Here is a 13,501-nt window from a genome sequence, read left to right as displayed (position 1 = left end):
ACGGTATTGTTAGACCATTTAGAAACCAAGAATCAGTGCCAAGAGAAAAGCTATTCATTCCTGTATAATGATTACAGGTTTGCTTTATGAGAAAAAAAGCATTTGAGAGGAACCAGAAAAATAGCAGATGACAAATGCAGCCAATGACAGAACACTAATCAATGAAAATTCTCTACAAGCAATAATAAAGTCAGTACACCTTTTACTGTTCAATCTTGTGGGCCATTTATAGCAGTAGATCTAGTGATCCATTGCCATAAGTCACCTTGTGATTATGCTGTCACACTGCCACTGTGCTGCTGTTGTATGCTATTGTTGTGTGTGTCAAATTGCTGTTGTGTGTGTTGTGTTCCACCAGAGGCTCCATGTACGCACCAGAACGGCCCAGACACTCCACTGGTGCAAATAAGGTGGTAGAGGGAGCAGTTTCCGGGAGGACTGGGGAGGGGAATGGGCCAAATCAGAAGGTGGTTCAAAGGCAGGAAGGGATCTCAATGGTAGTCAAGCACATTGGATTCTATCACTCTTTCCCATCCCAGAACCACCCCCTTCCTCTCCTTGGAACTACACTAGCAAAATAGCAAAATAGCTGCCGTATGTCCAGAAGACCCACTGACAACTAGGCAGCCTACCAGACAGTGAGTAAAAAATATTTTTACTTGTCTCTCAGCTATCTGATCACCCCCCCCCACCACCACCACCACTGCATGCTGCACATGCTCCATCATCACAGCTGCATGGCAGAAAGTGGAAGGGGATAGGATTGGGCAGCTCATCTATTTCTGACCATTAGATTACCTTGCTCAAGCACATCCATGATCTTCATTCCAGATTCATGATCTTTCATCCCAGATTCTAGAAGCCTTGATTTCCCTGACTAAACTACCTGGAGGCTGTCCCATCCTCCTCCCTCAGTAGTAACTGCCATGATGTTACTACTAAACCAGAGAACCTAGGGCCCAATCCTAAACAGTAGCAGAACTGGTGCTGAGCTCCAGTGCTGGCACTGGGTGTCACAGAAGTGCCATAAGACACATCTGTGACATCTGGAGAGGAAGGACTACCTACGCTGGGCCAGGCCCAGTTGGCACTGAACCTCAGCACTGCTTGGAAGGTCAGCCAGCCCTCCAGTAGCACTGGCTAGCAGTTAGTATTGGAGCAGGGGGTAGGAGGAATTGGTAGGGGAGAGTGGGGCAGGGGGAGGAACCAGGGGAGGGGGGTGGGACCAGTGGAGCTCTGCTCCACGTGATTCTGAATACTGTGTTGGGCTGGAAGGCAAAATATTTTGTCAGCCTGGAATGCACCAGCACAGACTTGAGAAGCTCCATTGCAGGGCTTGGGGCTTTCCCCAGGGGAAGGGGTGAGGTGACCTCTGGCGGCCTTGGCAATGCCACTGGATGCAGTGGTAGCTGTCTTGGTACCGGTGTACCCATTGGAGCCGCCAGCTTTAGGACTGGGCTACTAGTTGTACAAGATGGAAAAAGTTGTAGCCTGTTCTTGCAAGAGCAGAAGATGACCTAAGAAAGACAAGCAACACCTGCAGCTCTGTGATAATGCAATCATCTCTGGTGCACCAGGAGCCTGCTGAATTCAGAAGTAGAGTCTCATGCACTATGCAAGGTGTTAACTTGTCAGGTCAGGATAGGGGGTAGCACAGAAGCCCTGGGTAGGGGGCCAGATGTGACCTGCAGCCTCTACTTTCCTCATTCTACATACTGTGACTCAGCGTGTTACACAGAACACTGTACAGGGCTTTATAGAGAACACAATTATACTTTTGTATAAGTCCTATTTATTTCATGGGGCTTACTGGAGAAAAACAACACTCCTCACTGGATGGGCTGCTTTTAGATACCTGTATTTAAAGTTTCTTGCCAAACTAACAGGTTGGGTTTGTGAAAGATTTATATCATTCTAGTGAAAAAGAATGGAGTTGGAGTTTCAAAATCAAAAGAAAAGAAATCCTTCAGGGATACAAAAAGTAGAAACCACAGACTTTCTATTACCATAGGAAAAGAGCAGTTTCTCTCTCTCTCTCTCTCTCTCTCTCTCTCTCTCTCTCTCTCTCTCTCTCTCTGTGTGCGTGTGTGTGCGTGCGTGCGTGCGTGCGTGTGTGTGTGTGTGTGTGAGAGAGAGAGGGAGAGAGAGATTGACTAAATGAACTCACGAAACAGAGGGGAAAAAATTATAAACCCTTCCCAGCTAAATGTTCTCTATTATTCCGGAATGTATCTGCTCTGAAAAAGCTAGGAAGAGTTTTGCACTATTCAACTATCAATTGAATGCTGAATGAAATAATACAGTACATCAGTGGTTCTCACACATATAGCACCGGGATCTACTTTTAGAATGAGAATCTGTCAGGACCCAGTGGAAGTGATGTCATGACTGGAAGTGACATCATCAAGCAGGAAATTTTTTGACAATTCCTAAGCTGCAATCCTACCCACACTTACCCAGGAAGTAAGTCCCATTTACTGTCAATGTTAAAAGAATATACATAGCAGCTTGTTAAAAATACAGGTCTGAAAAATTTCCTAAATGCAGCCACATACCATGGTAGCATCAAGTCAAATATATTAAAAATACAATATTAAAACGAATGGGGACCCACCTGAAATTCGCTTGCAATCCACCTAGTGGGTCCTGACCCACAGTTTGAGAAACAATGCAGTACATATTTTCAAACATCTTATTCCTTATAATATTGTGTATGTATGACAACAGCTCCGCCTACTGGTATCGTGGAGTAGAAGCACATTTGCTATGTCTATAACGACTGACAAATGGAGAGAGACCCTGATGGTTTTAAGTATTAGGGAGATAAAGGACCACCAAGATTATCTCAAGACGTTTTCCACTTGAAGAGGTTACATTGCATGATTTGAGGTTTTTACTCCAGAATCCTGGAGGTGCAGAGACACAAAGAAGCAGAAACAATCAAGCAGGAAGAAGTGAAACTGGGCTGCTGATTGACAAAGAGTTAGATAAATAGCAAAAAGGTTACAGAAAGGGTAAACATCATGCCTTGTTCTTTTCAGAGGCAGAACTTTAATTATGGGGCTGTAATGAGAGCCCTAACTTTTAAAAATGATGCTTACTTTCTTGTGGAATGACCTCAAAGTAGCCATGAAATTTCTTCACTTCTTCCACTTTGGTAGACTTCAGTGTCACCAGCATCAAATTATTGGTAGAAACAAAAGATAGCACTGAGTTGGTTGGTTCACAAATTCTGTAACAAATTGATTTAATTTTGAAGTGGTCTTGTTCATATGTATGGAAATCTACATATTTTTATTCTGTTTTTAGCTTGCTTTTCACCCAGGTGGCTTACAAAGCATATAAAATATACAAGCATTTAAAAGGTACATAAGACAATACATAACAATTAAAATGAAAAACAACTAAGAACACACAGACAATTCATAACATTCAAACATTGCTAACAACAATTAAAATACGGTTAAAAAAAAAAACAACCAAGAGGATATAAGGCAAAATATATAAGAACAACAATAAAACATATCCATAAAACCAATGAAATATCCCAGCATTATAGCCTTGATAGCAAAAGGCAACAAGCCATTTGGCATGGTGTGGCTGTGAGCAAACAGCAAATGGCTGGGTCCACCTGCCACCAGACCAGGAATGCCTATCAGTGCCAGTAAGTTGCTGCAGGGGGTTGGAAGGAGGTGGGGAGGAGGTATAACGGGGCTGGGAAGACAAAGAATGGGGATGGGAAGGAGCTGGGAGGGATGGTATTGGTGGCAGTGGCATTATTTCTAACTTTTTCCCCAACTTAAAATCAAAATTTTACTGAAAAGGCATACCTACCGATACAGTATCTTACTTTTGATTGGCATCAGGGAGTCATAAATGGTCAATGAATCAGTGATGCAGTTATCCGCTTCAATCTGAATAGAAGCCACAGAGAGGCGAATTAAGTGACCGACCAATGCAATTAGTTTGAAGTAGCAGATCATCCTCCCTGATGTTACCAAAATGTCCAAAGGAAAGTGCTGATGCAGCCGATCTCCATGCAGATCATGTATACAGTTTGTACCTGCAGAGACAATCCATTTCAAATAATGATCTGTGACACTGGGATTATTGTCACAAAAAGGCAGAAATGAAGCTTTTCAAAGAAATGAAAGAATTTTTTGTAATGTCACCAATAAAATGTGAACACTTTCAATGAACATACATAAGACATAAGAAAAGCCATGCCAGATCAGGCTTATCCAGCTTCCAGTAACCCACAGTTACAGGATATCCCAGAGAGTACAGAATATAGCCAACTTCTAAAATGAGGAGGTTGAGTGGCTTGTAAACTGTGATGGACCTTTTATCCATAAATCTGTCCAATCCCCTAATAAAAGCATCTAGGCCAGGTGCCATCACCACATCACCTAGCCACAGGGGTGGCAAGGAGTTCCACAGATTAATTACATGTTAGGTAAAGAAATATTTCCTTCTGTTTGTTCTCCCAACACTCAATAGTTTCAGATATTCTTGTAATTTGAGGTGCAAGAGCCACAATTGCATTTTAAAAATATGAGTGCATGAAAATTGCATTATAAAAATATGAGTCACAAAACTTACTATATGTTTTCAGATTAGTTGTGGAAAAAGAGGAACAAATAATGTGATCATTCCCTGCTGTACTCCTTTCATACTTTGTTTGTAAGATTGTAATGTACAGGCTAGAATTTATACTTTACTGAACAACAACTACAAGGGTGGCATCAAGAATCAGCCAGGTCAGACTGGGCCAAGGATCCATCAGAGGGTTCACCAGCTAGGCAGATCCCTTGAATGCCTGGTACCAGTCAACCACCACAGATTCTCCCCATTTCCCAATAGGAAGGGTTTGACAGCTGCCATTCACTGTCACCTATAGAATAATTCATGAAAGAAATACAGAAGGAATAACTATTAGCTGGTAGCTAATACTGAATCACAGCTGATTCTCCTTGTTACTGTCCTCTGATGCCCTTGATGCCACCCTTGCAGGTGTTGTACAATAAAGTATAAATTCCACCCTGTAAGTTACAATCTTACAAACTTTGTTTACAAAGTACCAAAGGAGTACAGAAGGGGAACTGTCCTGGATTTACAGCAGGGGCCAGAGTTGGGAACTTGAGTCAGTGACTCAGACTTGAGTCATGAAAATGTGTGATTTGGGGGACTCGTGAGTCATGTGCATAGAAGACTCTGAAAAAGACTCGAGTCAGGGCCCACCCCCCCCCCCGACTTGGCACTCATTCCCATGCATGCTGAATCAAGTCTCCCTGTGTCTGGGTTGCTTGCTTACTGTTTTTGCAGTGTGGAAAACCTTGTGGGGTAAGCATTCTTACAGGTGAGCAGTAGGAAAGTTCCAGCCGGGAGGCAGGAAAGGGTTAATGTGAGCAGGAGGGGGAGGTCAGACTGGGCCCTTTTTTCCTGTTTTTGATAGTAAGGAAAGAATGATAATTGGACAAAGGATGGGCATTCTCCTACTTCCATTGGTTGAGGGAGGGCAGGAGGAGGGGTGGGGCAACCCTCATTGAATGACCAGCTGCAGTGGAACTACTTGTGAGTAGGGCTGCCAAGGATCTGGTCATCCTGGTAAACTCCCAGCTGCTGCTTGTGATCCTCCTCCTCCCTCTCGCTGCTTCTGTACTGGTTTTCTCACTCCCTCCCACCCCTTTTGCCCTCTTTACAGATGAATGGGGACAGCAGGGGATTGAGTAAAGAGAACTCTGTTACACACACATTCCCTGGCAGCAGCCCTGTTTTTTCCACGGTTGGCTTTTAAAGGGGGGAGGGGGACTCGACTTGAGTCTATTACAGTCACTAAAGGGTTACTCGGAAAGTGTCCCCATTATGACCTTGAACCATTTACAAGATACACAGTGAAGACACACATATACAGACACAGGTAAAATTCAATTCTTATAGCACCCAAAATGTGAGAAATGGAGATCCCTTTTAAAATGAAGTGAATGAGAAAGTGTTTTAAGGATGACAAACTCAATAACATACCTGTTCCTGTTGTTGAAGAATAATCTGATCGGAGCCCAACTGCATTGGAAGGAAAACACACAGAAATGAATCCTACCATAAACATAAATTACTTCAGCAGATGCTATAAGAAGTTAATACTATATTTCAGTGTTTAAGCCACTGCATCACAAATTGAAAATAAGAGCTGATTCACCAAGGAATATTCTGGAGGAGCTGCTGATGCCACCGCAAACTGATTTATTAAGAAGTTTGATTATATAGGAGGATTGCGCATGGTAAATGCAATCATGTCCATTGGCCTCATCCCCAATCTCCTTACATATCAAAGCATTCACATTACCACAGTATCCATAGGGGGAAAAAGCCAAGTCATGGTGACTCCACCAGGTAGCCAATAGATAAAAAATAGAGACTCAAAATAGAGACTATATAAAAAATAGAGACACAACCCTTCCGCTCATGGTTGCGTGACATCTGCACATAGAGATCTCCCTGTAGGGCTCAATCCTGGTTCATCCTGCAACTTGGTGAGCATTGGGAAGCAGTATGCTGAGATTAAGGAGCACTAGAGATCTGTTACACCTCTCATATTCCCATGAAGCTCTTCCTTGCCATGCTGATCAATTTGCCTGAGATCTGGAGTATTTGTATACTCCAGGAAATTTGTATACACAGGAAAAGGCTGGATGAATGGACAAGGAGAGCAGATCTTCACTTTCCCGTCATGACTTGGTGCTCTGCATCTGCCTGTCAAAGTGGAATTATGTGTGTATTTTACTATAAACCAGTTTGAAAATCCAGTTGGATATAATATGTAATAAGTAAACATATAAATAAACATTTGCCCATAGGCAAACAGAGCTCTGAGCAGTCATGGGGAGGCTTGCAGACGGGACTGTAAGCCTGTTGGAGGCCAGAGCAACCCCCCAGGTAAGTATAAAAACCCCTGGGTCCCTGTGGCGCCACAATTGCTGTGGCACTGTCAGGACCTCCCCTGCTCCACCCCCGCAAACACCATGTTCCCAAAGTCTGAGTAGGACTTCAGGAACCGCTGGCCTATGAGTTAGAGATTGGATATATTCAGCATTTGGTGGTTCTAAGCTTCTTGGGTTTGCAAGGTCTTCCAGTCCTCTAATGCAGGGTTTCTCAAACTGTGGGTCGGGACCCACTTGGTGGGTCACGAACTGAGGTCAGGTGGTTCGCGGAAAGATGCAGGCGGCCAGCTTGGAAACTGGCAAATTAGGCAGCCAGCGCCATCTTGGAAGCTGGAACTGCCTTTGCCTAAGCATGCTCTGTATCTGTGTGGCCATCTTGGAGGCTGGCAAATTAGGCAGGAAGCACTATCTTGGAAGCTGGAACTGCCTTTGCCTCAGCTTGCCTGTGTGTAGTCAAAGCTCCTCCCAAGAGCAAAAGGGCGACTTGCACAGGCGCCCAGGAGTGAGTGTGGCTGCTGAGTGTCTCAGGGAGCCCTGCTGGATTGTCTGGAGGTGGGCTGCAGCCTCTCCCTGTAAATGGGGGGGGGCAGGTTTGTTTGTTTTGCTTTCTCTTTCACCACCTCCTTCCAGCCCAAGCTCTGCCCTGTGATCCAGCCCCCTCTCCCCCCACTTGCATCCAGCTCAGCTCTGCCCTTCCCACCCCCCTCCAGGCACTTAAACCTCAGCAGATCCCTGAAATGGGGAAGGTTTAAATAGGTTTAAATATGTGTCATGATTTAAATGGGTTTTTCTCCTTATACTTTGCTAATGGAAAATGGCTGAGAAATAACCCAACCCAAGCTAATAAAACACCATGAGATACTCTCCCTTTAATACAGTGAACAGGTGGGATGCTTGGTAGAGATGGGGGGGGGGTGCGGTGAGAATTGAAACAAGCTACTGAGCTGGACTATTTTCTCTTGTCATTTGCAGTTTATGAACTACTAGGTGAGAAAAGCGATGTCACTTCCTGCTTGATGATGTCACTTCTGGCCATGACATAACTTCCAGGTTGATGACATCACTTCCGGTGGGTCCTGGACAGATTGTCATTCTGCAAAGTGGGTCCCGGTCTAAATGTTGTGAGAACTACTGCTCTAATGCTTTTACTGACTCAATATGTTAACATCTGCTCAGCTTCCATCAAACATTTCCAATAACCTTTATCATTACATCATCATGCTCTTTAAGTATCAAGCGGCCACTCTTTGGATACAGAATGAACATGGCAGATGTGATGGTGATGTACTGAAAGGTGTAGCTGAAAGACTTACCACTTAGCACAATGGAGTCCATATCAACGGCAAGGCCTTGAAGACTTCCTACTGAGGTACGATTGGTGGTACTTGTCTGAATCGAGTTCTTTAAAATAGCAGCTACACAATCTTCACAAAAGATTTGGCTTTTCGCCTGTGACACCACAAACACAATCCAGAAATGGACAAGGAGACCCCCGTTGTTGTTGTTACTGAAGTCAGATACACAAGCAAGTTACATCTTAGTGTTTCTTATCTTTCCACTGCTTATCTACAGCTTTTCTCATGCGTTCGAAAAGATTCTCAGGCACAGGAGTGCTTTCTGGGCAGGGATTTTGGCATGTGTGACATGAGAGGGGTTTCAACAAGAAAAACTATCTTTTGCACACAGGTGGTAAAGAGATCATTTCTTTCTAAGAACCACAGCCCAAAAAGAAATACAAAACATGTCCCACCTGACGTCGGAGACAATGGATTGCTTATAAAATTTGGAGAAAGCAGATTTTGTGTAGACCAGGTTCATCTGAAAGACAAAATTCACAGAATGGTTTCACAGTTCTGCAGACTCCTGCCTCAACCCACCCACCCTCCATTACACAATTCTATGCACTTATTGTCAGAGGAAAAATAGAAGGCACCAACATGTAACTTCCTTCCACCTACGCAAGAGAATCCTGCAGGTTTGTGAACACATTTATTCTATTTAATTAAGATTTTTTTTAAATATGTGCACTCTACTTCAATGCTGGAACACTCATCTACCTTGACTTTTGCTTAACTCCTCAGAGACTGAGATATTGTTACCTTTGCACTGCACTGGGTTGACTGCAAGCATTTTGCTAACCGAAAACTCTATATTTGGTTTTTCCCATTGTTGTTACTGTACAGAACAATTTGCTGACTATCCCCTTGATTCTGTACAGTTCACACATAACACAGCATGTTGTTTTCCTTCTTACCACTTGCTGTACATTCTGTGCTACAGAGCGAAACTCCCTAGATTCCTTCTGCCGATACTCTGGGAGAAACTCAATGTTGGCAACTCGAAATAATCCCACAAAATACAAGGCATCTTTGCTTTCTGCCTGAACTGTAAAACACAATGAGAAAAGGTTACTTTTTTCTTCTGCAGCTTTCGTTATGGCAACAAATGTAGAAAACAATTTTAAGATAACAGTTATTTCTAGAAACAGGAGAAGTAGGACAAAAGGAAGGCTCATGGCCCAATCTAGCGTTTCCCAAACTGTGGTCATGACTTGATTTTTAGTGGGTCGTCAAAGGGTGAGGGAAAGATCAGATAACTAATTTCCTCAAGCCTTGAGGCTATTCAAGAATCAGATACTGTAGTTGCTAATTGCCCTGCAAGGAGCTGAGCTCCTGAAGTTTGTAAGCATGTGTAAATACAGGGAGATAAATGTTTGAAGGTCATTTTTCTGATTATTATTATTTAGAAATAAATAAATATTTCCTTCTACGAGATCTCGTAGATCTCCTATTTTTAACCTAGGTGGGTCCTGACAGCATTATTTTAAAAAGTGGACCCCAGTTCTAAAATGTTTGGGAATCACTGGCCCAATCATATTTAGGCTGCACAGTGCACAGACTGCACAGTGCAGGAATGTTGCCACAGCCTTTTCTGCATCCTGCAGACCGGCTGGGACCAGGTCAGTCAGGAGAGGTCAATAAAGACCCTTTGTACTTACCTCTTCAGCCATTCCCTGGTCTCCTATGTGCCTAGCCTGTCCGCAGTTTGACCAAATCCCTGCCCCAATCTTCTCCCAATCCTCACCCACTGCCACCATGACATGCTGACAGGTGGTCTGCATGGCCTTTGCATCAGTGGCCACATTCCTCAGACCGTCAGAGAGGTGGCTGTGAAGGTGGGCAATGGGATGCACTGACAGATGGTGTATCGAGGTCCAGCAGTATATCCCATGGATAAGATTGGATGTCCAACATCCTCAATAATTTCAGTGGAATATTCTTCACCTTGATGTGAGCCTGACCTTGTAAATTGTCTGGCACACTCAACAAGTGTTCAAAGCTGAATGATGGAACTGCTGTCAGTCTCACGCCTCCCTTCATGCTATAGCCACATAATCTACATTTTAAAAAGATTTTACAGCCGCATGGAGATATTTATTCATTTAAGTATCCAAACTCCTCTTATTTAAAAAAAACAAAACACCTTGAAAACAGCTGCAATTTGCTTCAGAAAGTGGAAGTAGGGAACATGTGGCTGGACTCACAGAAACTAGCTAATAAGTCTTCACCAGGGCCTTTGAGAGGAATTTTATCAGGGGGTACAAAGTTTATTTTCGGCCCCTTCGCAAAAGGGGGGGAAACAGAGTGGTGGGGTGGAGTGGGGGTGGATAGAATGGGGACAAAACAGGCAGGAGGAAGTGGCAAAAGCAGGAATAGTCTTTGGAGCCCAGGTTTACCAGTCTTTCCAATGCAGAGCTCAGGTCTACCTGCCTGCCCAGTGCTGGCAGCTAGATATAGCAATACAGAAAACCACACACACTCCCAAGTCTCTCTAAAATTTTTAAGTGTAGAAAACCATTGTGGGAGATTAGTATCATTGTATTTAGGCTCACACTAGAATGGAAAGTGCCCTGCATGTAGACCAAAACTCGCTGCTGCAGTCCTGCTGCTATGTCGTTGCACTCCTCTACACTCCTTCATGGTAAGCGGATCCACAAGCCCAAGAATTACTGTAGCAGGTCAGTTTTCTCCCAGATGTGACACTGTTAATCCATTTTTGCCTGGCCCACAGGTGTACACATTCGGTCTCCTATGCCTTGGTGCTCACAACACCCAGCATTCTTCTCTCATGTTGAATATTCCAGTATAAAATATAGCTGTGCCATTTGCCCTTTTAAAAATGTCTTTTGGTCTGTCTTTACTCACATAAGACATTGCAACTTCTTATTAATTTGTGGTGAGAGAGGCACAGCTAGAAAAATAATTAAATCACCCAATCTCAAAGCAAAACTAAACAAAAACCTATTGTAGGAAGAAATCTCAAAGGTTGCTTACACATCTAGACACACTATGTTTTCATGTGGTGATGATGGACAGCCGAGTAAGAAGGAGATCAGATCGTGGAGAATGCTCTCTCCCTCTGAAACTATGGGTGCATAACCATAGATAAACGACGATGATGACAACAACAACAAAAACCTCTCTGTCACTGCACCTTCCTATCCAGTTTTGATTTGGCTCTTAGTCACGGAACAAGGTAGAACAACTACATCAGAGACCCAAAGTAATTTTTTCCCCAGCCTGCTGAAGATTCATCTTCTATGATCCTGAAGAACAAGTTTTCCCTTTCTCCTTAGGAGATACATTTCAGCAGGCACATCCTCTGATATGGGCGGGGTGGGGTGCGAGGAAGTCTGTCTGGACTTCTGTAAAACTTCCTTTTGCTAAAGCAATATACGCAGCAACCTTGGTATTACTCTGGAAAGAAAGCAGTATGAAGACTCTTTATAGGTAGGTCTGGAGAAACCTTCAAACCCCAGTCCATGTCCACAATGAGTGCAGAAACTCACCAATAAAAAGCCACAGCAGTGTCCAGGTTATAACTCCTATAATGAAGAGGACCACGGTAAAGAGAATGATTTTATTTTGAAAATTCCAGACAGACTTTTTTTCCGCTTCCCTCTTTAATTTCCTGCTGAGTTTTCTTGCAAGCCTTTCCCACTGGTCTTCTGAATCTGCTGTTTGAACTGATACATTTGATACCTTAATCAAAGACAAAAACAATCACTCCAACAAAGACACATTCACAGCAGCTTTTAGTTCGTATCTGCATTTTCCATTGAAAGCAAACATATTCAGAACATACTTGAAGGATACGCCTGCTCTTTTTACAATATTCAGCCTCACGAGTGGATCAGCAGATCTCCACCAACGGTCAATCAGCAGTTTGTGCTATCCTGCAAAATCCTAGGCTTGTTTTCTTTTAAATGAGCCTTACTCCCTATGGGCAGCACAATCTTAACCCTCCTGCGCTGTATCCTGTGGAACCAGGGAGGTCACCAGAGATCTGCATTCTGTTTTGACTTCCGAGCTGGAATGTTTGAATTCCAAGCCATGCAAAATAACAGCATGAGCGTGTTGTGTAAGGAGACTTTGGCTGATCACAGCTTAGGTTGAAAGCCTAAACTGGTCACTTCCAGCTATGACATCACTTCCAGTGGGTCCTGAGAGATTATCATTCTAAAAAGTGGGTCCCACTAAAAGGTTTGTGAACCACGGTTTAAGATACTCTGCAGACTCTCAAATCTAATGTATAACATCTCTTGCATGTCTTGCTTCTCATCCTAACTAATTGGGTGGGCAATGCACAACCAGTATGTATTCAACAGGATTCTCCATTTTGCTTATGAGCTGAGAGTGTTCACAGTTGTGGTTTAAATATACCAGATTGATGTTTGTCAAGAATGTTCATTAACATTTATTCTTAACAAACATTGCCTCTTTCTCTCATGCCAATTTGTGCTTTTGCACTGTAGAATCCATTTGTGCTAATAAAACAACGTAAGTATCACAGAACACTAAATTATTTAAATCCTTTTTACCAGATGCCTGAAGATGCCAGCTCTCCAGGAAAGCTGTTACTATGTCAACCAGCCAAATGCTGACTATATTTAGATTTACCATTTTACTTCTCCTTTTCTCCCCGCCCAAGAATGAAATTCATTTAACTGAAATACACTTCTGTCACTGATCGACTGCCATAAACTATCACATGCTGACATTGATTCCCATCCATTGTGCGTAAATAAATGCACATCACATTTCAGCTGAACATATCAACAGCAGTATTTACAGCAGCAGTTAGTTTCAAGAAACAGGTTTCATAATGTGCAAGCAAAACAAATAGATGACGAACTGCACATATTGGTGTGGAGTCAAGCATAATATTTCAGTGCCCTTAAATAAGTGCCTTACTTACGCTTAATTCATCTTCTGGTTTAGCTGGCTTGTCACTGGTTTGTTCATCCATTTTAGGATAGTTAATTAAAAATAATAATAATAAAACTCAAAGCAAGTGCTACAAAAACTCTTGCTAAGGACTGTTAGGAGTTGTGTGTCAAGAAGGACAGGTAACACTGTCTAAGCAGGCTTGCCGGGGCAAGCATCAATTTACATCCAAGTTTTTCCATTGGTAATTTCATCTGCCCTGTTCTTCTGTTGTTGTGAAGATTATTATTGCCAAGGCTCCAAATTTGTATACAGAAATTCTTTCCTACGTGA

General features: G+C 43.0%; 1 protein-coding gene across 1 annotated transcript in view; it reads right to left on the bottom strand.

Moving 5' to 3' along the window:
- TMPRSS7 (transmembrane serine protease 7) overlaps window positions 1–13,250 on the bottom strand; it is a 28,685-nt gene extending 15,435 nt beyond the window's left edge. Inside the window, exons 1-8 of the mRNA XM_066621273.1 lie at window positions 13,200–13,250; window positions 11,791–11,983; window positions 9,196–9,326; window positions 8,692–8,759; window positions 8,255–8,448; window positions 6,025–6,063; window positions 3,835–4,063; window positions 3,102–3,232 (exon numbers count right to left, since the gene is read on the bottom strand). Of these exons, the coding sequence (XP_066477370.1) occupies window positions 3,102–3,232; window positions 3,835–4,063; window positions 6,025–6,063; window positions 8,255–8,448; window positions 8,692–8,759; window positions 9,196–9,326; window positions 11,791–11,983; window positions 13,200–13,250 (1,036 nt within the window). The remainder of the gene's footprint in view (window positions 1–3,101; window positions 3,233–3,834; window positions 4,064–6,024; window positions 6,064–8,254; window positions 8,449–8,691; window positions 8,760–9,195; window positions 9,327–11,790; window positions 11,984–13,199) is intronic.
- Between the last annotated feature and the right edge of the window lie 251 nt (window positions 13,251–13,501).

The sequence above is a fragment of the Tiliqua scincoides genome, chromosome 3 (assembly GCF_035046505.1).
Source record: "Tiliqua scincoides isolate rTilSci1 chromosome 3, rTilSci1.hap2, whole genome shotgun sequence".
Lineage (NCBI taxonomy): Eukaryota > Metazoa > Chordata > Lepidosauria > Squamata > Scincidae > Tiliqua > Tiliqua scincoides.
Note: the sequence above shows the minus strand (reverse complement) of the source record. Positions and strands in the feature narration are given on the sequence as shown.